The 26,057-nt window shown below is 45.3% G+C and overlaps 1 protein-coding gene across 8 annotated transcripts in view; it reads left to right on the top strand.

The window, feature by feature from the left end:
- Nucleotides 1-26,057, top strand: part of MDGA1 (MAM domain containing glycosylphosphatidylinositol anchor 1) — a 197,178-nt gene that overhangs the window by 47,823 nt on the left and 123,298 nt on the right. For 6 of the 8 annotated variants that reach the window (XM_073338545.1, XM_073338539.1, XM_073338542.1 and 3 more), the window contains exons 2-3: nucleotides 17,889-18,028; nucleotides 24,756-24,930. In XM_073338545.1, coding sequence (XP_073194646.1) covers nucleotides 17,889-18,028; nucleotides 24,756-24,930 — 315 coding nt within the window. The remainder of the gene's footprint in view (nucleotides 1-17,888; nucleotides 18,029-24,755; nucleotides 24,931-26,057) is intronic. The other 2 variants (XM_073338541.1, XM_073338543.1) reach the window with 2 other exon arrangements.

The raw sequence follows: 26,057 nt of genomic DNA, 5'->3' as shown, positions 1-26,057 counted from the left end.
ATGTGCCTCTGCAATCCTGCCCTGAAGGGACAGTGTCTAGATGTCAGAGGGGAGTTCAGTCTCTTTCGCTGACTCCATTCTTCACTTTTCCGCTAGTGCTGCCAGCAAGAGGACTGGTTAATGCCAGTTGTGTTGGGTTTGTGATGTGAACACCAGTCCCCTGGGAGCTGGTTTGAGATCAACCAGCTTCCCTCACGCAAGCCGCAAAACACTCAGATAGCAACAATTCAGTCACTATTGACCTGGGCTGAATTCAGACCTAGGTATCAGTGTGCTTAGATCCTCTGTAAAGACCGCGCCGGACAGAGTGAAATGCTCTGTCCCTGCCGCATACTGTTCTGCAGCAGAAAACCCCGATTGGAAATACTTGAATTTAAGGGAACATTTTTGGTTCCAGCTATTTCAGATCCTAGTGAGATGAAAAAAGAAGGGTTTAAACATATTCTGGTTGGAATCTCCTTCTCCCCTGTCCCCTGCCCTCCATTACAGGGGTTTAAATGGCTTCTGACTTTCAGATAAGGTATGGTCCAGTGGTGGGTAAACAGACCCACATGTTGAATCTTTCCCTTTCAGCTGTACTTTACAGGTGAACCTGTGTGGCACACGTTCAATATCTAGGAGTCTCCACCTTCCCATACCTCGTTTATCTGTACCTCTCCTTCTGAGACAGTCACACCGTCTTAGAGCGGACGCTGAATATACTAGGAGATGTGGAAAATGAGTGTCCTCCAGCTCTCTCTGCAGAAGGTCCCTCACTTTCTTCTGACAATTCCCTTCTCCTTCTCTCCTTCCTTCCGTCTCCTATCCACTTCTTACATTTCTTCTGGATCCCAAGCTCCACCAAGCTGGAAGAGATTGGTCCTTTATTATCTCTCACTTTGAAGGACGTGGCTTGATTTGCATGAAAACTTTCATATTCCTATTCAGTGTAGAGAATTCATAGATTTAAAATGCCAGATGGGCCACTGTGATAATCTAGTCTGACCTCCTGTATAACACAGGCTGTAGGGCTTTCCGGAATTAATTTCTGTTTGAACTAGAGCATATCTTTTAGAAACCCATCAAATCTTGATTTGCTTTTTGAAGTCTCCTCTCCTCATTTGTAAACAAAATGTATGGTTTGGGTCTCCTTTATTTTGGACCTTGTTCTTTTTAAAAATAAACCTGCTAGTTGAGTCTGTACCTGTGTGTCTCTGTGTTTTGGGGGTGGACATGTGATTGTGGTGGTGAAAGTTTGCACTTGTCCCCAAATGTTCTCAGTGCTGCCTGTCAGGAAACCATGTATGGTACTGTTCTCTCTCTGCCTTTTTTTCCAACTTGGAAGTCACAGCTGTTGCCTGATGACTTCTTATATGAAAAGGAGCCCATACCCCCTCATCGATCAGGTCACATGCACCTTCGCTGCTAATCCAGTCGACAGATGATTAGCAAATTGACATTTTCCTTTCCCTTTTGAAGGGCTGAAGGCTGCATGTATGAGCTTGCCTTTCATCTCTGTTACATGGTCTAGCGATAAAACAGCAGCCGGAGTTTCAAAGTGCTCTGCTTTCTGGATCCATAGCCACAGATGCCTTTGTTGAAACATTGCAGTTGTTGTACCAAAGTGTGTGGGTTTTTTGTTTTTTTTTTTAAAAAAAAAGGGAAAAAAGAAGAGAGGAAATAAAACAAACGACGCTAGCAGTGACCTTGGGAGTGAGCTGATCTCAAATGCAGGGATGACAGGAGAGAGGTAAAACCCTTGGGATGGTTAGAGCAAAACACACTTTCTTACAAAGGTTATTAGCATCAAGTGACAGTTTTTCTTAGGACATTCATCTATTAAACTCCACTACCTGCATTATCCAGTTACTGTGCACCTGGCTGACTCTCAAAACTTGCAGGGTGTCTCAGTCACCGCCATTGGGAGGGGAAGGAGAAGAAAGACAGGAAACCAGAGGGCATGAGATTTGCACAGAGTAGCTGGCTCCTAGCTGACTCCTGTTCAGGTCCAGTGGGTTTAGCCCTTCCGGCTCCCCAGGCACAACTGTTGCTGTCAGATCATTTGCAGCATGGTGGTCAATGGGAGCAGAATGGACCTGCTTGCTTGCCATGGGATACAATGGCAGTATGTTGAGATGCAGACAGCAGCCTAAGAGCAGGATGGCTCATGAAATGAAGGATCTTTGAGAGGTTTTCTGACTGTTATCATTTGGTGCTTGTATGGAGGTGCCTGTGTGAAATGAATTGTCGGGTCTCAGCCCAGCTCCTAGTGGGCACTGGTGCTCATCACTAACCACCATCACTACTAGCATTAATCCCTCCCCGCCACATTGGCAGTCTCCATAGAGAAGCTAAGGATTGAATAGGACATGGAGGCTGGACTCCCCTTTCCTTGCTAGAGGAGATTCCTGCAGAGGATGAAGCTCCTTAGAAGTTAAGGTCAGGCTTGACATAGCCCTGGCTGGGATGATTTAGTTGGGGATTGGTCCTGCTTTGAGCAGGGGCTTGGACTAGATGACCTCCTGAGGTCCCTTCCAACCCTGATATTCTATGATTCTATAAGTAAAATGGATGGATGAGTAAGGGAGTGCTCCACTGTCTGTGCTGGCTCCAACCCTTCACCAGTGCTGCATCTAATTGAAATGTTTTTAAAAGTTAAAAAAATTGGTTTGTAATTGCAGCTGGAGTGGAACCCAACTGGGCCACAGCATATCATCTGCTGCATCCCTTTTACTTTGTGGATGCTACAGCGAGATACAGGGATACGGCAAAGCTTTGCTTTTGCAGGCAGGGAAGCAAGGCCCAGGTAGTGAAGGAGGATTGAATCCTTTCCATGGCTGGGCTCAGAGGAGGAGACATTCTTCTTTTCCTCTCATTGTTTGGAGTCTGAGTATAATGTGGCTGCATAATAGGATCCGAATATAGCTAACCTCTACAAACCGTACTTAATGCAAGCGAAAGCAAGTCATTTTCCCCACCTAGAGAATTGCACTAGGGATATAAATATTGAGCTGCTGCAGGCCAAAGGGAAGGGATGGTCCTGCTTGGACAGTTAAATGTTTCATTGAAGCCCACAATATCCTTCCTTGTAAAACGAATCTAATGCCGTTGCCCCAAAACCAAGCCAAGCCTTCTGGGTCACACTCTCTGGGTGATATGTTCTGTGACTCCTGCTGGTTTTTTTTTTCTGTTTGTTTGCTTTGTTTGTTTTTAAAAAAGAGCAATGTTGCCGGAAGAGTCACTGGTGTTTCAGCGGAGGGTTCTCCCCGCATGCTGCTGGGGCAATGTTTTGCTGGAGGTGCCATTGCTTGGAGATGTAAAGCTAAGGTTCTGACCACTTCTGAGTCTTAAAGAGCCCATATTATAAGTGGCTAGCTTGCCTCCTGGGTGATTCCATCCTACATCCCTGAAATTCCTCCGTGCAGTTTCCATCAGAAACAATATTCTTCACTTGTTGTGTAGTGTTCTGGAGTGTCAGGCAGATGTTGCTTTGTGCACCTCCGCGATAGCTAAGTTTCTGTGGTGGGTGGAATGATTCCTGTATATTTATGTAAATGCCACAGAGGCATCTGGCACTTTCCAGATGAAGTAAAGCAAGTTCCCTGCCCCCAAAGTACTGTATTTGTAATTGAATATAAGCAGACAATCCAATGAGCAAAGCTGGTACGAGCACTTGGGGTTCAGGGTGGGAAAAGATGGCTGGCACGCTGGGAAAAGAGATGTGCTCAGCAGAGCTTGGCTTTGTTTTGCACACTCTTTGGGTTGCAATCCTTAGCGTTATCATGTTAGATTAGCATCATGGTGGCTTTGTTTTGTGATCCTCTCCTGTGTGGAGCCAGCTGTGCAGAGCAGCAGAGTCAGGGTAGTGCTGGAAGGGTAGTTAAAAGGAGTTTAGGGGAGTGGCTTGGTCAGTGCTTAAAGAAGTGGAAAAAGTGGAGGGTCTCTCATTTTCTACAGAAACGAGTGACACCACATCTGCCTGTCCCCCCAGCCCTGATCTGTTCTCTTCCGCATCAATGCTGCCCCTCCACATCTGTTCCACACCCCCCCCCCCATCCCCAGCCTCACCTCTGCTCCTCTTGCAATTCCAGGGGCTCTTCATCCCCTCTACCAGGATGGGGAGGCTGCAATGGGGGGGGTCTTTCTCCCTGTCTCCAAGACAGGAGAGCAGCTCCAGGGGCTCTTTACCCCTTCTGCTAGGGTTGTCCACCTCTGAGATGCAGGGAAAAAAAACAGCCACTGGCTACTCACCCACCCACCCACCCACAGAAAGGGTCCCGGTGCTAACTACAGCTGATTCTCTTCCCTCCCCCCACCCCCAGTCATGAACCCCTGCCTCCCCCACCCTCCTTCTCACCCCTCCCCGCTGGTGAGCCTCGTGTCTATCCCACTTCCTGGCCCTCAGTGCTGAGAGGAGCCACCATGGTTTCAATGGGTTGAGGGTCTGGTGTGCACAGCAGGTGCCAGCTGCAGGGCAGTTACAAGATCGCTGCATGTGCACACAAATTTCAGGGAAGGTTGGTCCCAAGTGGGGAAGAACTTGACGCATGAAATATTTTTGCCAGCGACTGCCAAGCCAGGACAAAAACTGTCCAGGTGGCAGCCCCGCCCTGCCCCTTGCCAGCCTGGGTGTTGCAGGGAGGAGAGCAGAGGAATGGTCCCTGTTGCGCATAGAAGGGGAGGAGGACACGGAGCTTCTCTAAGTAGCTGGATTCTTTCTGTTCCCTCCTCCCTCTGTCCTGAGAGCAGTTCCTGAGGGGAGGAGTAGAAAACATTGCCTGCTTCTTTCAGCAGCTCTGGTTGGCTGTTTACACCTCTGGTGGATGGAAAGTGGCCAATCAGAGGAAGTTTTCCCCCAGGCAAGTCTGAAATGTGCTCCTCAGTGACCCAGGAGAAATTTTATTTGCAAGTCTGTCAGCTGCTGCGGCACACTTTACACAGAGGAGAGCAAGGTCACTAGGCCCCCCAGAGGCAGTGGTTTTCCAGGCAGAGGGGAGATGTGAAAGAAGGTCCAGGGCAATGAGTGGGTGGAGTGGGAGGGAGCATGAAGACCCTGCAACTCTTATATCTCCAGAACTCCCCCTCTTGGCATCTGGTTAGTGAGCCTCTTCCCCTCCACCCCCTTCCTGAGTAACCCAGCTCTCTTGGTGTTAAGGGTCTGACACCAACTAGACTCAGAAGTACCCAACTGCCTCAACTCAAGGCTACTCCTGGCTGGGACTCTGAAAACCCCCTGTGATGGGTTCGGACACAGAGACCCTCTTGAGGCTGTCACCTGACATGCTGGAATGACCTCTGAGCCCATTTGCCCTGCCAGCTTGGGACTGCAGAACCCTGCCTTGTTGAGCCAGACATGCTAGCCTGCTGCAACACAGACCCAGGTCTGGTTCATGACCCCAAACCTGCAGCCTTTAACCAGAAACTGCTCAGCAGGTCACCCATCTCCAGCACCTAGACACCCAGCTCCCTGTGGGATCCAAACCCCAAATAAATCCGTTTTACTCTCTATAAAGCTTATACAGGGTAAACTCATAAATTTTCCACCCTCTAGAACACTGATTCATAGATTCATAGATTCATAGATATTTAGGTCAGAAGGGACCATTATGATCATCTAGTCTGACCTCCTGCACAATGCAGGCCACAGAATTTCACCCACCACTCCTAAAAAAGACCTCACACCTATATCTGTGCTATTGAAGTCCTCAAATTGTAGTTTGAAGACCTCAAGGAGCAGAGAATCCTCCAGCAAGTGACCCGTGCCCCATGCTACAGAGGAAGGCGAAAAACCTCCAGGGCCTTCCAATCTGCCCTGGAGGAAAATTCCTTCCCGACCCCAAATATGGCGATCAGCTAAACCCTGAGCATATGGGCAAGATTCATCAGCCAGATACTACAGAAAATTCTTTCCCGGGTAACTTGGATCTTACCCCATCTAAAAACCCATCACAGGCCATTGGGCCTATTTACCATGAATATTTAATTACCAAAACCATGTTATCCCATCATACCATCTCCTCCATAAACTTATCGAGTTTAATCTTAAAGCAAGATAGATCTTTTGCCCCCACTACTTCCCTCGGAAGGCTATTCCAAAACTTCACTCCTCTGATGGTTAGAAACCTTCGTCTAATTTCTAATCTAAATTTCCTAGTGGCCAGTTTATATCCATTTGTTCTTGTGTCCACATTGGTATTGAGTTTAAATAATTCCTCTCCCTCTCTGGTATTTATCCCTCTGATATATTTATAGAGAGCAATATCTCTCTATAAATAGAGAGATAGAGAGATATTCACAGCTGTTTACTCCCCCAGGTATTAATCACTTTGTCTGGGTTAATTAATAAACAAAAGTGATTTTATTAAGTATAAAAAGTAGGATTGAAGTGGTTTTAAGTAATAACACACAGAACAAAGTAAGTTACCAAGCAAAATAAAACAAAACACGCCAGTCTAAGCCTAATACATTTAAGAAATGGAATACAGGTAAATCTCACCCTCAGAGATGTTCCAATAAGCTTCTTTCACAGACTAGACTCCTCCTTAGTCTGGGCCCAATCCTTTCCCCAGGTACAGTTCTTGTTTGTTCCAGCTCAGGTGGTAACTAGAAGATTTCTCATGACTGGCAACCCCCTTTGTTCTGTTCCACCCCCTTTTATAGCTTTGGCACAAAGCGGGAATCTTTTATCTCTCTGGATCTCCACCCATCCTTATAAATGGAAAAGCACCAGGTTTAAGATGGATTCCAGTACCACGTGACACGATCACATGTCCTGTGAGACCCCAAGCCTCCATTCTTTCTGGCCTGACTCACATGAACACAGGAAGGCTTACAAGTAAACAGAGCCATTTGCAACCCATTGTCCTGATTAATGGGAGCCATCAAGATTCTAAATCACCATTAATGGCCCACACTTTGCATAGTTACAATAGGACTTCAGAGTAATAGTTCATATTTCTAGCTTCAGATACAAGAATGATACATTCATACAAATAGGATGAACACACTCGGTAGATTATAAGCTTTGTAATGATACCTTACAAGAGGCCTTTTGCATAAAGCATATTCCAATTACATTATATTTACACTCATTGGCTCAAGGGAGACCTGATAAATGACCTCTAGAAAGCAGTTAAGATCATTCTGATATACACATTCAAATAAATTTGTGCTAAAAAAATTTAAAAGACAGGAGATGTGGTGGTACTCTGGCTTTAATAAAGTGAATAGAAACAACACACAGGATTTGCGCTAATATGGTAGGAAATGCAAGTATTTCAGGATAGCAAGCAGAGACAAACATGGAGCATATTTCCATAAACATATGGAGTGCAATGTCACACCCCCATTAGGATTTAACTCACTGTCTGGTTTGGCAGGGATCTCCTCCTAAGGGTGTCACTGGAGCAGAGCTGCAGAGGAGGCACCAGGCACCCAGGACTTGTTCACGAGGCAGTGGTGGTAGTGCTGACCAATCAGACTCCTCCATTAAAAGATGACATGAAGACATCCGCCACCTGGCTTCAATTAGATATCATCGGCTGCCTCCGCCCTTTCTTCTATTTGTGTTGCAGAGTTAATTCTGACAGACACAGCCCTGTCTTTCTCCAGCCATTAATATGCTATTGATTTGCAGCACTCATGACAGCGTTAATGGACACTGATAGTGTATTATTATTTCCATAATCAGCCTCAAGTCGGAGTGAATTTTCCTTTGCAAATGCTCTATCGATATTGTGCCCAGCTTTCTGGCCTTCCGGGGAAGGAGCCAGCCTGATTTGTTTTGTTTAAAGTTTCAGTGGAGCCTCTGGTTTCTATCATTAATCGCTTAATCAATGACACCTGCTGAATAATGAGAGAATGCCTCCCTGGTCCCCCCCACTGCCCCTCCACCCGAAAAACCCCAAACCTTCCTTCACAGCATTTGCCATCCCTTCCCAGAGCAAGTTTTATCCAGGGCTTCATCTTGAAGGTGCATTTTCATGACTATACAAAACTGTCCCTTTGTGCTAGACGCCCCTGCTCCATGTTCGTCTCTGCTTGCTATGCTGAAATGCTTGCATTTCCTACCATATTAGCGCAAACCCTGTGTGGTGTTTCTATTCACTTTATTAAAGCCAGAGTACCACCACATCTCCTGTCTTTTAAATTTTTTTAGCACAAATTTGTTTGAATGTGTATATCAGAATGATCTTAACTGCTTTCTAGAGGTCATTTATCAGGTCTCCCTTGAGCCAATGGCCATCTAACTTCTATCTTCGCTGGCTCTTATTACTTAGAGGAATGATGTCATTTTCATGTTCTTGCTGCTCTTGTTGCTGCCCTATATCATTTTTTCCTTCAGCCAAGTCTGATCTTGCAGGTAACAATTGCAAATGTCTCCAATTTCATCTATACGCTTGGCCATTACTAGTCATGACATCATAAGATTGAGGTGCGACCTCTTTTGTTACAGTGGCTTTCTGAGCCCAATTTCTACCATTCTAGATATCTGCTCAATCATTTGGTTTCAAATAAGGTAGTTTATGTGATCCTCTATCGTAATCATTCTTTTGATACAAACTTGACTAATATTTATACTTATTCCTTTCCTTATATCCTTTTTGAAAAAGCATAGGTAATCTGTTTCTACATTTCCTGTTACGTAACAACTGTGTAGGTGCTAAACCTTGTCATAATGGCAGTGTTCTATAATTTAACATAAATCAGTTTTGATTTCTTCAGCTTTTGTTAGTAATCTTTTTATTATTTTAACACCATTTTCAACTTGTCCATTATATTGTGGGTAATGTGGACTGGATGTAATATGTCTGAAATATATGCTATGCAAAACTTTTAAACTCTTGACTGTGAAATTGAGATCAATTTTCAGTTATTGCCCTATTGGGAATGCCATGCATTGCAAAAATTGATTTTAATTTTATTAATGACTTATTTGGCACATGTGTTTTTTAGTGTAGATATTTCAGGAAAATGTGAAAAATAATCGAGCTATACTGTATGCATATCCTTTATATTCAAATAGATCTAAATCTACTTTAGACCAGGGTCTTAAGTTTTCTTGAATAAATGTCATAGGTTGTTTAGACTGGGCACATCTATATTTTGATATTATCAATGGCTTGTATTCTTTATGAATCTTTATGAATTATGAGTCAGTGTGTCTTCTAGAAGCATTTATTCTTGCACTCTAAATTTACATTTATTTTTGTTAAGCTTCAATCCTGCTTCTTTTGCTCTAGATAATGCTTTAGTTAATCTTCTATCGTGCTCTTTTAAAGTTCTTCCCCATATTCTTATGTCCTCTATGTACCCTTGTGTGCTACCTATGTTTTCAAAAATCTTTTTATTGCTCTATGAAATATGTCTGGAGCTGAACATAAGCCAGAAGGTAATCTTTTAAAACAGTAATGTCCAAAAAGGTGTGTTAAATGTACATAGCAATTGGCTTTCTTGCTCCGTGATATTTGCCAAAATCCATTTGAAGCATCTAAAAAAGAAAAGTATTTTGCTTCTTACACTTGTCCAAATATTTCTTCCTGGTAGGTATTTTAAAATGTTCCCTTTAGCATACTTAGTTAAGTCTTCTGGATCTAAATATAAATGTAAGTATCCATCTTTCTTTTCTACTGTTACTAATGAATTCACCCACTCAGTTGGCTCTTCCATTCTTTTAATTATATCTAAATTACCTGACCTTTCCAATTCCTTTTGTACCCTACTTCTTAAAGCTAAGGATATTTTTCTAGTTGCATGTATAACTGTTTTTTTTGTTTCATTTAACTCTATTTTATACACTGTATTCAATTTACCAATTTCAAAACATAGTTCTGTAAACTGATGTTCAATTTCCAGTGTTTCAGAATTTTGAATAGTCTGAATTCTACCAGTTAGATCTAGAGAGAACTGTGTTTCTAGAAATATCTTGTCCCTTAACTACTACAGATCTTATGTTTTCTCAATTGCCTTTAACTAAGGCCTGTAATTCACTAATACCCATAACTTGATTTTTTTTCACCACTGAAAGATTGTAAATTAATATGTATTTGTTCTTTCTACAGGTTTTACTTTAGACCTCCTATAATTTCTTCTGAAATTACAGTAGCTTGTGCACCTGTATCTATTGCATACAAAATAAATATTCCATTAGAAGATGGTGTAAGTGCCCAATTCTCCTTGTAATTTATAGAGTGACTTGGTTTCAAAATACCCAGAAACCAGTTTTCTTCATTTGTAATGTTAGTTCTGTATTCCTTACTTGATGTCTTCTCTGACACTTTTTTTAATTTTGAACTAAATGTAAATATCTATATCTTTTCAGACTTCTCTGTTTACAAACTTCTGTGAAATTATTCTGTTTCTTGCAGCTATGACAGGTCTGACCATATGCTGGACATTGTCTAGGTTAGTGCCTCCTTCCACATCTAGAACATTCTTTCATATGCTCATATGTTTTAACTTTAACACGCTATAGACTTGTTTGTTTCCTTTTCCTTAACAAGTCTATATTCACATCAATTTGTTTTCTTTCTAAAATCTGCAATCGTTAATTAAGTTCAGCAGTTTGGCAAATTCTCGCTGCTTTTTTCTAGATTTAGATCTGACTCTAACAGTCTCTTTTGTTACACAGATACCTTTTTATACCCATCATCATTTGATTCCTTATCATTGATTCGGATTCTGAAAATTACTTCTTATCTTTAGATCTGTTTAAAAATTATTCAAAAGTCTCTTCCTCCCTTTGATTCCTTGAGTGAAACTGAAATCTTTCAAATGTTTCATTTCTTTTTGGTAAACAGTATTCCTCAAATATTTTTAAAACAAACTCCTAGTTGGCTCATTTTCTAACGTTAAGCTCAAATGAATTAGATAATGAAATTGCTTTTGTACCTGCAATAGTCAAAAAGATGGCAATCTTTTGTTCATCTTCCTTATGAGTAGATCCGGATGCCCTCAAAAATAAATCAAATTCTTGTGTAAACCTTTTCCAATTTTTCTGCAGCGTTTCTTGACATTTTGAGAAATGTGAGAACTCTTAATTGATCCATCTTATTTCGTTCAAATTTGTTTTCAGTTCTGAGTAACTCTTACCTCCGTTTTTTAAAATTTCTTCCAGTTTTTTATCATTTCCTTCACTCCTGTTACCATGTATTGTTTTATGTTCAAGTAATCCACTAGTCTTCTTATTGGTAATAATAATAATGCATAGCTAGTAATTTAACAAACCTTTATTAGATACATAATTAACATAGATTGAGTTGAATTAAGATGCTCTGTGTGTATCAGTCTAACCTAAAACCAACAGCCTTTTCCCACTGTCCTCTCCCAGACCCTTTAATTAGATACAATCAAAGCCACAGTAACACCACAGCATGTTACCTAGGTCTTTGTGTATGTCACTGTGCCATGTGTGCAAAGGTCTCTGTGGTTGCTCTGAACTCTGTGGCAAAATTGGGGTAAGACTCTGTCTATTGCTGCCAAAGCAGAGGCTCATACCACTTGAGAATCTTCCTTAGCTGTTAGCAGTATAAGGCTTATGACACACAGTGGAGCAGTTGTGATTCCATCCCGGAGAGGATGGTGATACTTAGACTCTGGGTAGCTGATCACAATACTATCTCAGCAAGGAAAATGGAATGATTTATAAGTTAATTCCAATAAACCTCTACACCCTCCATTTGATGCAACATGTTTTAGGATTTTTCTGCTTCTTTCTTGGCACCAACTGCAAAGCTCGTCCACTAGCTGCCTCTTGTGCGAGACAGTAGATGTGAGAGAATATGATTGGCAGCCAGCTGCCTGGCTCTTCAGGGCTTGAGCAGATGGTGCCAATCAGAGTAGAAGTGAGTGTTCAACACTGCCCTCTCCCCACTCCCGTGTTTGCTTTAACTCCAGGGAGATTGACCCAGACAGATCAACAAGGCAGGGAAAGGGCTCTGCCTTCATAGTTTGACCTACTTGCAAAAGAGGATGCTTTATAATCGCACAGGATACATAGAGAGTCATGTGACTGGCAAAACTGGTGTCTTGAGTAGTTCTGAAGAACTGTGTCAATGAGGAGCAGGAGGCTCTAGTCTACAGGGGGCAGCAGGGAGGAGCAAAACAACCCACTTCACACCAGAGGGGGACGGGACTGGAAGCTGTACCTGACGTGTGGATTTTTGGTGCTGAATTAACAGCTTTGGGGGCTGAAGTTCTTTATCCAAGGAGGTAACCCCAGGACAGGTACAGCGAAGGTGGGGGCAGGGCAGCACAGTGTGTAAGGATGAGTTGTCCCCCCAGTCCCCATGTGAAGCACCCTCAGATCTTTCCTGGGATCTGTGTTTAGGAGTGGACGGTGTGCTGCGGAGGAGCTGAGCTGATGACACTTGTGGTCTCCTACTCAGAGACAATGGAGTGTGTAACCTATCCATTTTCTCTGGCCTGAACGGCTATCCAGGGTGAATGGATGCAGGTTTGCTGCTGTTAGGCTTGCTCCTGAGCCTAAGGCTGCTTGTATGGATTTTTCTATCCTTTTTAGAACAAGAATATTGAATATCTGGGCTGGGGAGCAGACTGCAGAGGGAAGTGCACCCAACAATAGCCCATGGAGACGAGAAAACAAAAGGACAGGTCACATTTGCTCACCTGGCTGATGTAACTAAGAGCCTGAGGGGATTTTGTGTAAAATCTGTGAAGAACAGCTTATAACGTAAGCCTCGCTCAGAGCACAGCAGACCTGACAAACTCAGCCCCAAGGGAGCTGACTCCAAGCCGACACTGCACTGAACTGCCTTGGGCCAAACCAGTAGGAGCCATTCTGAGCAGGTCTTAGCTGAGAGTCATCTCCTGGCAGGCTGTGCTGGCATTGTTATAAACTCAGCCCAGCGGGAGAAGACTCCCAGCTCAAAGAAGCTCCTGCCGGGGGAGGCTTCCTTTTGGTACAGCTGACAGAACTGCTGGGCTTGGACCCAGCTCCGATTTCTCTTTGGAGCTTAAGCTGTGGGGCCCCACTCACTTGTCTGGTACAAGATGAGGATCTTGGATAAAACTTCAGCCTCTTCAGTGTCCGGACCCCAGCCAGCTGACCCAGTAGGTTCTCTCCTCCAGGTTGGTTTTAGGGCCCTGTCATGAAATAGAGTCTGGAGGGAAAATGTTGACCTAATATGAGGAAGTGTGGCGTTCTTCCCATTAAATTGTATGGTCTGAGTAGTACATGGCCTTGAGTGCACCCTGGGTGTCTTTCTTCTGCTGCCCCAGCCCTCACTACTCTGTTGCCTCCATCATTGTACTATCTGAGCCTCGTAAACATAAATGGATTGATCCCCACAACCCCCTCTGTGAAATAAGGAAGCAATGTCATCCCCTTTTTATAGCTGGGGAACCAGGGCACTGAGAGATTAAATCCCTTGCCCAAAGTTACACAAGTAGTGTGGCAGAGCAGAGAACGGGACCCAGATCTCCTGAGTCCCAGGCTGCTGCCTTCCCCACAAGACCATTTCTCTCTCCTCTGCTACTTATTATTAACACAATTGACCTCTAAAGAGCAGGTGTCTCATAAACTTCCCACATTATGGTGATAACATTGTACAGTACATTGCACTGGCATAAAGTTATTTTATCCTCTCGAATTTCCTTTCACTTTAATGTGTAAATATATCAAGTGAAAGGCTAGTTTGAAATCTCAGTGCAGAGGCCAAGCGCCCTGTGGGCCAGGCCTTTCAAGAGTGGGAAATATTAGGATGTGCTTTGCTTCGGTCATTGAAAAGTAGACTGAAAGCCTTGGAGAAAAGACTAGGGACACAATCCTGCCCCCGCCTCCAGCACACATTGGAGCGCTTCCTTTTCTGCCTCATGTGGTTCTTTGCATTTTGCACACTCAGAGAGGCATCCAGGTTTAGGGAAATCCACCAAAATAGATTGTGTCTCCCCAGGGCTCATACTTTATGGGACTCTCACAGGGATGACTGCTTCAGTCCCAAGCACCAGCCCCCTTGCCTCACAGTCTGATCTTCCTGTTCCTCACAGGAGAAAGTGGCTTCCACAAAGCTTGTTTATTGTGACAGATGCAGTCCCACCACCTGAGGAGGGAGGTATTCCTGTCTACTGTACTGGGGACCTGTAACCTTTCTGTGTGCTAAAAACCCCATGGGACCCAGGATGATGTGAAATAATAATATTCCTTCCATGTGTGCACCTTGCAAATCCTCATCAGACCATTTTACAGAGGGACAAAGTGACTTTCCCAAGACCATACAGCACATCCCAGCAGAGTTGAGATCAGAACCCAGATCTCACAGCTTCTAATTCTGTGATTTAACCACTAGGATATCTTTCCTGCAAAACACTGAGAGTAGAGTTTGTCCTTGGCTATCTCCCTGCTGTCTCACTGAAGTCAAGACATAACTGATGGCAAAGTTTTTTCTCTGATCAGATTCCCATTATGTGGTAGCCAAGTGCTTTCACAAGCCATCTGCAGATGGTACAGCTGGTTTTCTGAACTCTCCTTTTAGAGACCTGGGCTCAAACTGGGTTTAGAGGACAGATGAAATGACTGTTGTTGTTGCTGGAGACTCAGTGCTGTTACTGCAGGAGAGAGTCTACTGCTTTGTTTGGACCAGGGTTTATCAGCAGCAGTGGTTCACTCTCCCAAGGGCCCCTCTCTGTGATCAGGGGAAGGGGTCCTGCTGCAAAGAGGCTCAACCAGGGGCAGCAGAAGCTTCCTAACCGTGCGGGGGCGGGGGGTGCACTGGTGCTCAACAGTGCCCCTCCCATGCTGCCCCTTCTCCCTGAGACCCTGCCCCTCTTTCCCCCCCGTGTTTCGTCCTTATGGCTGGTAAAAAGTGGGAGAACCATGGCCCCCTGCTCCAGCACCCCTTGGCTCAACCAAGTTACTGATTCTTACCAATAAAGCTAAAAATATAGTCTTGCTTCTGAGCTCTATGGAAACCCACTGGACTAGAGAGAGCTCTGTGAAGTGACAGAGGACAGGGAACATGTCTTAGGGACCGTGTATACATGGAAATGTACCAGCATAATTTTATCACTGTAGTTACCAGTATAACTCCCCCGTGGGCACTCTGTTCCAGAATGAGTGCTTTTTTCTAATTTATCTTATATCACTTCCAGAGCAACATAAACTAACCTGAAAAAGGCACTTTTATTCCAGAGTAAGTGTTTCCACATGGGAAGTTATACCGGTATAACTGTGCTGATAAAATTCCCCACGTAGACTAGCCCATGGAGGCTGTCTTGGAGATAGGGCTGGCAGGAGGGAAATGGTTAATCAGAGAGGAGCAAAAAAAGCGGAGACTTCAGTGGGCATTAACCAAAGAGAAGACAGCCACAGAAATTAGAAGATCTAAAGCGAGCTGGACTATACAGTAAGCAGGGTGCACAGAGGAATTTAGGGAAACATTTAAGTTAACAAGACAGAAGCTGAGCTGTTACCACAAGCTAAAGAGCTCCGAGACGGGAAGAGTCTGTGGGAATGCAGGCAGCCCAGCTTCAAGGAGAGAACTCGGGATGAGATTGGGGCTGGAGGGGTGTCTCTGTTTTAATCAGCAGTGGAGATTCCTCCCGAATCCAGAATTGGGCACAATCAGTGTGACTGATAGTCGGTGCTGTAGAGGCAGGATTGAGGTGCCCTGGCACGTCTGGAGCTGGGGATGGGGGCCCAGGACTGGAATAGCAGAGCAAAGGACTTCTGGTCAGCACTGAGGGGACACGGCAGAGCTGTGTGTGAGAAGATTGCACCACCTTTTCTTACCCCTCACTAGCCATAGTGCTAGCTTACCCTTACAGATACCAAGCCCTTTCTGTTTTTTAAAGTGCTTCCACTTTCTCCCCTCTCCCGACATGGTTAGCGAATAATAATCCCACATCCTTTCAGGAAAGGCAAGTCTCTCATCTGCTCAGTCATATCAATGTAGCTTTGTATCCTGGTTTCAGTGTTTTAGTTTTTAATGATAAGACTCTTGTGAGAGCTATCCCAGGAGATCTCTCCAGACGCTATAGGTAGGAGGGGGAAGGAGCGGCAGAGATGAGTGTCCATATATTTGCTGTAATATTATTCCAATAAATGCATTGATTCTATTAGCTCACAGTTGATTGGACAATACTTATCTGATGATCCTGCAAATAAATTGCCATTGAACTGGACTGAGAGAGGAGAGAAGATGATAGAGGGGGCATGATCACCCAGCATGCAGACCCATTCCAGCACTGCAGTCTTCACCTTTGATGTGTTTTATAAATGGTCACCTGTTGGAACACGGTAGCCAATCATTGAAATGCAACCCTCCTTCCCAGTTGGGGGTGAGAGCTCCGCTATTATAAATTAGCGTAGTTCGGGTAAAGGCAATGGAGCTGCCCCAACTTACATCAACTTTGGTCTCAGTAACACAACTGCAACCCCGCTTTTCCACTGTCCAAGCCCAACCTGGCCTGGGCCTCTGCTGCTAGTGAATACGGAGCTGGCTGTTTACAGCTGCACAAAGCAGTGCTTTCATTTCGCACTGGCTAAAAATATTTTGATTTTTCAACCCTGGTGGTTGCATGGTGACGGGATCTGTGGCTTACTCAAAAAGTCCCTGCACCTCAGCAAACTTTGTGCCAAAGCTGGTATTTAACTCTGCCTGTGTAACGGGGTTTCCTTGCAAACCCTGTGCTTGGTTTGGAGAGTTTTTATAAAATTCTTTGCTTTAAGCCCTTTCTTTGTTTCCCTCTCAAAGTTGTCCTGTATTGAATTATTGGGGCTGAATTCACAGGGAAGTGCTGCAGCAGGAAGGAGACATGCCCCACTGAACTAGTAACATCTGCAGGTTTATCTATGCCTTAAAGTTAGGCTGCAGTTTTCTCTCTGGCCAAGCACTGGTATCCAATGGGCATGCGCACAGTCACATACAACACTCCCCAGCTGCTGCAGTGATCATGAGCGCTCTCAGCATGTGGACCGGATGGTTGTTGATGCAGGTCCTCTCAAGCCAGATTTTTTATATATTCCCCCTTACTACTTGTAGAAATGGCTCCTGTTCTTGTTGATCAGGACTGACTGTTAGGGTTTGGGGTGAGGCATTGGTTTGCTTAAGGAATTGGTAATAGGATATGGAACCTTTCACCTTCACTTCCCTCTTTGTGGGGGGTTGGGGACCAAAAATCTTTCCTTTCAGATGCTGCTGCATTGGCCTCCATGAAAAGCGTTGGTGGTCTCGGTTCAGTTCCTAGTGTTGTCACTAATTGGCCCTTGTTGGAGTCTCAGCAGAAATCTCAAGGATTTAAGGAGCCACAAAAAATGAAGTCCTCTCTCACCCCTAGAGGAGGATCCCTCTAGAACAGGGCTAAGGCATGTTGATGGGACAGCATGGGGGAGACTTGTACCTACTGTGGCCTGTGCTGTAACCTGTTCTGGGGATAAGTACTAATAGCCAGTGCTTATACAGCAATGCAGAGCCCTTTGGAGTGACTGGCTGATTAACTCCCATAACCTCACTGCAAGGTAAATCACAATCATAATCCCTCTTCTACAGGCACAGAGCGCTCCTGATTTGACCAGGTCACACAGCCAGTCCCAGACAACGCTCCTTCTCAGAGCTAGGAATATAGTTCAGAAGTTCCTGGTTCCTATGGATCCCTAGCTTACATTATCTCTCGGAGAGGGGCAGTGTACTCTAGTCTTCAGTCTCCAGAGCTGCTAATCCTAGTTTCTTCCCCTAGATTAAATTCACTGTTGCCAGGGGAGGGAGGAAATACCCCAGTTTTCAGAGCAATGATGCGCTTGCCTCTCCAGTCTTGCTTTCACCTTCTGCAGCCCAGCAGAGGTTGCGTTGCTCCTGGGGCGAGGTGTGGCAAGTCCAACAGCTTTGTGAGGACTTGGATTCCACCTATACTTTGCTGGCATTCCTTTTTCTAATTAGTTCTCTCTTTCCCAGCTCCAGCTCAGGCCCAGATCATCCATGCTGGGCAGGCCTGTGTTGTGAAGGAAGATAATATCAGTGAACGAGTGTACACTATCCGGGAGAGCGACACGCTGGTCTTGCAGTGTCTGGTCACCGGACACCCACGACCACAGGTAACCTTTCTGTAATGTCAGTCACCCTCACCCCTGTGGTTCTCTGTTGGGTTCACTCTAATCTTGCCTCGTAGAGGAGACATTGGGGGTGGTTGGAGGACACCATTCCCCACGACCTTCACTCTTCTACATTTTTGGAGGTAGGTTCCTCTCCTCTCTTTCTCTCCTGGCTTCCTGGGCAGCAGCTGTAACAAAAGAAAGGAAGGGCTGAGGAGCAGAGACACTGGATGAGTTGGTGTCCTCTGGAGCTAGGGCTGCAGCCTACAACGAGGCTAGAAGTCCTACCACTGTGCAGCATATGGAGATTCCCCTGTGGCTCGAGTACTCATGGGAACTGTGTTTTGGGAGCAACAGGACTTGAGGTGAAATATTGCCCAGTTCTGCCTGTGTTTCTGTATATTGGTAGCACAAGGCTCTCTCCAGAGCGCCTACCATTTTAATGGGCCAGAATGAACTAAAAACATGGGCTGTGTTGAATTCAGGGTGATGTAGGTAACACTAGAGACTCCAATCCTCTCTCCACAGGACAGGCACAGCTTGGACAGGGGTAGCGCAAGCTTCCCCTTCACACCTCACCAATGTAGGAGTGGAATCGAACCTTTATGGCCTGTTCAGCCTTGGCCTCTTGGACCAGGCCAGCAAAGGGGATCATTCAGTTTGGGTAACATTGCGGGAGGGGTATTTTTCTGATGTGGACACTTGTCCATGATGACCTGGACTGGGACCCATCAACTCATTTCATACAGTGGACGCCAAGCAGCTGCCAGTGGTGGTAATTTTTGATTGCCGCTGTCCAGAGCTGGATTCAGACACATGCCGTAGAGGTGAGAGGACTGCAGGGAAATTCTTACGTAGCAGCTGGAGTGTGTAAATGACCCCAGAGCATGGGTAAAACTGTGGCTAAACTTGGGCCTTCGGGGCCAGAATAAACCCTGGGGAGTGAGCTACACTGGGAAGGAAGCTCTCCAGGGGAGGGTTATAAGAGGGTTAGTGAGAAGTTCAGCAGTTCCTGCTGCCCCTGCAGCAGCCTTGCCAGCCGTAGGCACTGATGCTGATAAGCTGTAGTTCTGTGTGTGCCAGTCACCCCTTCCCTGCACTAACTGACCAGGCGCTACATGTCTCTAGGGCCTTGGCTGCTAGGAAATGACAAAGGGGAGAGAGCAGCTCAGCCAAGGAATTCAAGTTAGAATTAGCCAACAAAATGTCTTTTAAAAACCAAAAAGATGGAGACAGTTTGAGCCAGGATGTCGGGCAGCCGGGCCACTCAACAGAGCCTCTCCGGTGTCATTGTGGAGGATCACCTAGCCTAGGCACTTGGGCACACGGATCATATGCACAGTGGTCAGATCCTGGGTGTGCAGAATAGAGGCATGGACAGAGAACTGGTGCCCATTCTGCCTGGGAGCATGTAGAGTGTGCAGGCTTTGTGCAGCTCATGGGCGCTCTGAGCCGGGCAGGACTGAGAACAATGATATACCATTGGTGCACACAGAACACTGCTGCACAAGAAGCTGTGGCATCCCCAGAATCTGTTTGTGTGTAACACTAGCACGTGCAGAGCCCAGGTGTGCACACGGGACACTGGCGTGTGTGTCCAAAGAGGGCAGGCAGACATGGAACACTGGCTTACACGGAGCTATGCCCACATCCCAGCTCTCTCTTAACCCCACTCCCACGCATGCTCTCCCCCATTTCCCCCACTACTCCAAATCAAAGCTCTTCTCTTAGCCTTTGTCTAATCTTTTCCCTCCCTTTCTTCCAGTTACTCACTAAAGCTTTAACGTGTAGCCCAGATATTTAAACGAGGTTGAAATGAAAAGGCTGGGGAAAGATTAAAGAGCTGACTGAAGCGGCTGTGCAAACAAGAGCCTCTGAGATTTGGGGCCCTAAAACGATCTCAGCATAAGCCTACCAAGGTTAAATGAATCCATCACAGACGGCCATTAGCTGAGCAAATCTGCCCAGCAGGGGAGTGGACTGTAGAATCCTGCCATCTCTAGAGCAATGGCTCCAGTTCAGCCCCATGTCTACTGGTGGTGGGCATGGACCAAGGTGCCCGCTCCCCTCCAGCAGTTCTGCCTAGCGTGAGGTCAGTCATGAATGAATGTCCTTTTACCGTCTGCTTTGTGTTCAGTGCAAAATGATCTGGTGGATCTCAACCCAGCTGCTAGGGGCTAGGTGTCCAGATTGCCGGAAGCCACCATAGCAACTGGTGCTTCGGGGATTATGGTATTGCAGTCAAAGGCATAAGAACATAAGAATGGCCATACTGGGTCAGACCAAAGGTCCATCCAGCCCAATATCCTGCTTGCCGACAGTGGCCAATACCAGGTGCCCCAGAGGGAATGAACCTAACAGGTAATGATCAAGTGATCTCTCTCCTGCCAGCCATCTCCACCCTCTGGCAGACAGAGGCTAGGGACACCATTCCTTACCCATCCTGGCTAATAGCCATTAATGGACTTAACCTCCACAAATTTATACAGTTCACTTTTAAACCCTGTTGTAGTCCTAGCCTTCACAACCTCCTCAGGCAATGAGTTCCACAGGTTGACTGTGCGCTGAGTGAAGAAGAACTTCCTTTTATTTGTGTTAAACCTGCTGCCCATTAATTTCATTTGGTGGCCCCTAGTTCTTATATTATGGGAACAAGTAAATAACTTTTCCATAGGTGCTGGAAGTAGGGGTGCTGGGGGTTGTGCTGCACCCCCTGGTTTGAAGTGGTTTCCATCCTATACAGGGTTTACAGGTTGGTTCAATGGCTCTCAGAACCCCCACTATACAAATTGTTTCAGCACCCCGGTCAAAGGTGTGACTGTGCCGTGTGTAGATATACCCTAGCTAGCTTGAAAAGCAATAGGAATGAATCTGCAGCAGCATGCGTGGCAGCTCAGGCTAGTCACTCAGGTACATACCTGGAGTCCTGGGTGGGCTTGTACTGAATGTGCGGCCATGCCTTCACAAATATTGTTGTTCAAGCTACCTAGGTCAAAGCTGCCTCAGGTATGTGTACAAGTGCTGCAGTCACACCTCTGGCTGCAGTGTAGCTATACCCTGAGAGCAGAGGCAGTCACCAAAGGAGACTGAGAGGCAAATGAACAAGCGGGCCCTGGGCAGTGACCTCCTTTCATGCTCTCTGGGTTGGGGTAGGGGGAAGCTTGCACCGCTGCTGCCTGTGCTGTACCTTTTATGGGATATACAGATACGACTTCAGCCTCTTGGGGCATGTTTCTCCAGCCCCTCCGTTCATTGTGAAATGACCGACAAATCTGCAGGTGGTGTTTGAAGACTAAACATGTAACAAAAATGAATTCTGAGGGGCTCTTTTTCTTTTATTAAAGTGTGTTTACTACAAAAGAGAGACTTACAAAAATAACCATTGGTGGGGCCCCCTCCAGAGAAGGAGACAACAGGCTAACAGCAGTAACTGCACTTCTCACTTTGGAAGCCAAACAAATGAAATATCCCCATTCATAGAATCACTGAAATGTAGGGCTGGAAGGATCTTGAGAGGTCATCAAGTCCAGCCCCCTGTGCTGAGGCAGGAACAAGTGAACCTAGAATATCCCTGACAGGTGTGTGTCTAACCTTTTCTTAAAAATCTCCAATGACGGGGATTCCACAACCTCCCTTGGAAGCCTATTCCAGCACTTAACTACCCTTATAGTTAGAAAGCTTTTCCTAGTATCTAACCTACATCTCTCAGGCTGCAGATTGAGCCCATTACTTCTTGTCCTACCTTCAGTAGACATGGAGAACAATTGATCACTGTCCTCTTTATAAAAGTCCTTAATATGTTTGAAGACAGTTAGGTCCCCCGTCATGTCATCCTGAGACTAAACATGCCCAGTTTTTTAACCTTTCCTCGAAGGTCAAGTTTTCTATATTTATCAATAATTTTTTTTGCTCTTCTCTGGATTCTCTCCAGTTTTTCCTCACCCTTTCCTAGAGTATGGCACACAGAATAGGCACAGTATTCCAGGCCCCACCAGTGCCAAGGAGAGTGAAATCATTACCTTCCATGTCTTCCATATGACACTTCTGTTAATACATCTCAAAATATATATCTTTTTTCTCAACTGCATCACATTGTTAACTCATCTATTCAACCTGTGATCCACAATAACCCCTTTTCAGCAGTACTGCTGCCTAGCCAGCTACTCCCCATTTTGTAGTTGTGCATTTGGTTTTTTCCCCTTCCTAGATGTAGTACTTTGTACTTATCTTTTACGAGTTTCATCTTGTTGAATTCTGATCAATTCTCTCATTTGTCAAGCTCATTTTAAATTCTAATCCTGTCTTCTAGAGTGCTTACAACCCCTCCGAACTTTGTGTCCTCCTCAAATTTTATAAGCATATTCTCCACTCCATTATTCAAGTTTTTTAATGAAAATATTGAATAGTATTTGGACCAAGACTGACCCCTGCAGAACCCCAGTAGATTCGCTCTCCCAGTTTGACAGCAAACCATTGATAACTACTCTTTGAGTATGGTCTTCCAACCAGCTGTGCACCTGCCTTATATTAGTTTCATCTAGACAACATTTCCCTACATTGCTCATCAGAATGTCATATGGAACTGCATCAAAAGCCTTACTAAAATCAAGATATACCATGTCTACTGCTTTCCCCCAACCACTAAGCCAGTAACCCTGTCAAAGAAGTAAATCAAGCTGGTTTGGCATGATTTGTTCTTGACATAGCTATTCCTTATAACCCTATTATCCTCTAGGTGCTTACAAATTGATAGATTGATTAATAATTTGTTCCAGTAAATTTCCAGGTATAGAAATTTAGGCTAACTAGTCTATAATGCCCCGGTCCCCTTAGTTCCTCTTTTTAAAGATGGTTAACTATGTTTGCTTTTCTCCAGTCCTCTGGCATTCACCCATCCCTGATGAATTCTTGAAAATCATTGTTAACAGTTCTGAGATTGCTTCAGCTAGTTCCTTAAATACCTTAGGATGAATTTCATCAGGCCCTATCGACTTGAATACAGTACTTCTAACTTATCCTGATATTCTTTAACGTGTTCTTTCCCTGTTTTGCCTTGTGTTCCTTTCCCCTTGTTGTTAATATTTAATTGTATGGAGTATCTGGTCACCATTAGTGAAGACTGAAGCAAAATAGGCATTAAATAACTCAGCCTTCTTGATGTCATCAGTTATTAGCTCTTCTTCCCAGCCAAGTAGAGGACCTACACTTTCCTAGGTCTTTCTCTTGCTTTTAATCTATTTAAAGAACCTCTTCATATTGCCTTTTATGTCCATTGCCAGGTGTAACTCATTTTGTGCCTGACGCCTGGTCTGCACTAAAAAGTTAGGGTGACCCAGCTACATCGCTCAGGGGTGTGAAAAATCCACACTCGTGAGCTACATAGTTAAGCTGAACTAACCCCAGTGTAGACAATGCTAGTTCGATGGAAGAATTAGGTAGTGTCCGCATGGAAGCGCTTAAACAGCATTGCTGTTACAGTGGCACAGTTGCAGCGTTTCAAGCGTAGACAAGCCCTTTAGCCTTTCTGATTTTGTCCCTACCTGCTTGCGCTGTCCTTTTGCACTCCTCCTTAGCAGTTCATCTATGTTTCCACTTTTTGTAGGATTCCTTTATAATTTTTCAGGTACTTTTTAAAGAGCTTCTGATGGAGCCATATTGGCCTACTACTATTCTTCTCATCTTTCCTTTGCATCAGAATAGTTTGCAGTTGTGCCTTTTAATATTGTCTCCTTGAGAAACTACCAGCTCTCCTGAATTCCTTTATCCCCTAGATTTTCTGCCGATGGGACCTTACCTACCAGTTCTTTGAGTGTGTTAAAATTTGCTTTTTTGAAGTCCATTGTTTTGTTCACTCCTTTCTTTTGTTAGAGTCATGCAATCAGTCATTCCATGATCACTTTCATTCAAATTGCCTTCAGATTCGCAACCAATTCTTCCCTCTTAGTGTGCATCAAGTCTAAACTGGCCGTCCCCCTGGTTACTTCCTCCACTTTCTGAAACAAATGGTTGTCACCAGTACATTCCAAAAAGTTACTGGAAATGTGTTCTGCTGTATTACTTTTCCAAGGGATGTCTGGGTAGTGAAAGTCCCCCATTACTACGAGGTCTTTGTGTTCTGGAGATTTGCTATATGTTCTGTATGTTTATTTGTTCTCCATTATCTGGAGAATGATGAAAAGGTGCCAAGTGAAGTGGTGATAATAGCTTTGTAGCCATGAGCTAGTTGCCTGAAAGGCCCCCCCCTCCTGGCCACGTACGCTTGGCTTGCAAGCCAGTTTCTGCCCTCCAAGGATTGGCACAGAAAGCCCTGTGTGTGCGAGCACTAAGCAAACTGGGTTTGGCAAAGGTTTTGTGCAGGAGTGAGCAAATGCAATGCACGTTTGAGAATAGTAGAGGGAGTTTAATGGCAGGGGAACACACAGCAAGATGGGAGGAGCTGCTACATTTCGGGGTCACTGCAGGGCACAAGTGTGTTGGGGGTTGGTGATGGGCAGGTGCAGCCATCTGGCAGGGACATTTTGGGATCAGCGGCTAGACCTGCCTAGGTTCCAGTGAACATAGCTGTGCCTGACTGTGTGGGCAAAGGGTGGGGAGTGTTGCCTTCTCAGATGAGGGGAACAAAGGTGAGTGCTGCTATAATCTGAGGTCTTAAAGCTGTGTCCACAGCTCTGAGTCCATTTGTGTGGCCTTTTGCTGTGTTTGCCTCCCTCCCTCTCCTATTCCCCTGCAGGTGAGGTGGACCAAAACTGCTGGTAGTGCCTCGGACAAATTCCAGGAGACATCGGTGTTTAACGAGACCCTTCGGATTGAGAAGATCCAGAGGCTGCAGGGAGGCCGCTATTACTGTAAAGCAGAGAATGGGGTTGGGGTCCCTGCCATCAAGTCCATTCGAGTAGATGTGCAGTGTAAGTCATTTAGCGGCAGCCCAGAGCATCCCACAGCTCTATTGTGTGTCTATAACTAACTGTGTGACCAGCAGGACTCTACATGAACCTAGAACCATGCTCACCCCCTTAGGGACAAAGGGACCAAAGTGGTACCTCCAGAACACACTTCCCCCTGGGATGTTATACCCTTTGTGGGGCAAGATGACTTTGCCTGTCTAAGCCAACCCCTCTCAGCCAAGGGACCATGATCCCCCCAAGGGTCCCCAGTGGTTGTCTGGGGTGGTTTGGCTTCTGTTCCCGTTCATTTTTCTCCTTTTTGACATTGACTTGCTCTCCACTCCAAACTGGATCCACCTCAGATGCCTGGAACACCTCAGAAACCATTGCACTGATTCCCACTGTGCCTCATCTGAAGCACTGTCAGAACAGAGCAAAGGATTCTGGGATGCCCCCGAGGAGGCTGAATTGTGAATGGCTAAATAAGGGGTGAGCATAGGAGGGAAGCCAAGAATCCCTCAATTTAAGCCATAAAGGAAGAGATATAATCTGAAATTCCTCTGGGCTTTTACTGCTCTACCTGGGTCTCTCTCACCTTTGAGATTCCAGTTATTACCCCTTGTAGGGGGCAACATTTATACATGGGTTGTTGTGGCCAGTTATGAGGAAGGTTGGAATGGGGTTGTGCTGCTGTTGGGTGGGTACCCCCTTGTGGGAGAGACCAAAGACCTGGAACCCAGCACAATTTTGAGGGAACTTTACTAGGTAGACACTTTCTGCTTTGCGGAGAATAGGCAGGCACAGTACAGCACAGACTCCCATCAAGCTGCTGCCTTGTGTGGTGGGAATTCTGCTCATTGCATGGGGCCATCAACTGATGCGGTTCCCTTCAAATCCTGATGGCACCAAACCAAGGTCCTCGCTGACCTCAGTTCTGAGGGTCTAATTAAACATTAAGTAAAGTTTTACATTAGAGATGGGCCTGAGCACCCCCACAACTTTGTGTGAATTAGGACCCAGAACTGTATCTTGCAGCCTGGGCAGGTTCCTATTTTAAATCAGCTTTGACTGTTGCCTTCTGCTTTGGTTTGAGTTTCTCTCCTCCCCCATCTTGCCCCATTGCTTTACCCCACTGGGCAGTGTTGGGT

Source organism: Lepidochelys kempii, chromosome 3, assembly GCF_965140265.1.
Source record: "Lepidochelys kempii isolate rLepKem1 chromosome 3, rLepKem1.hap2, whole genome shotgun sequence".
Classification (NCBI taxonomy): Eukaryota; Metazoa; Chordata; order Testudines; family Cheloniidae; genus Lepidochelys; species Lepidochelys kempii.
The sequence above is the reverse complement of the archived record's forward strand: the minus strand, read 5'-3'. Positions and strand labels throughout refer to the sequence as shown.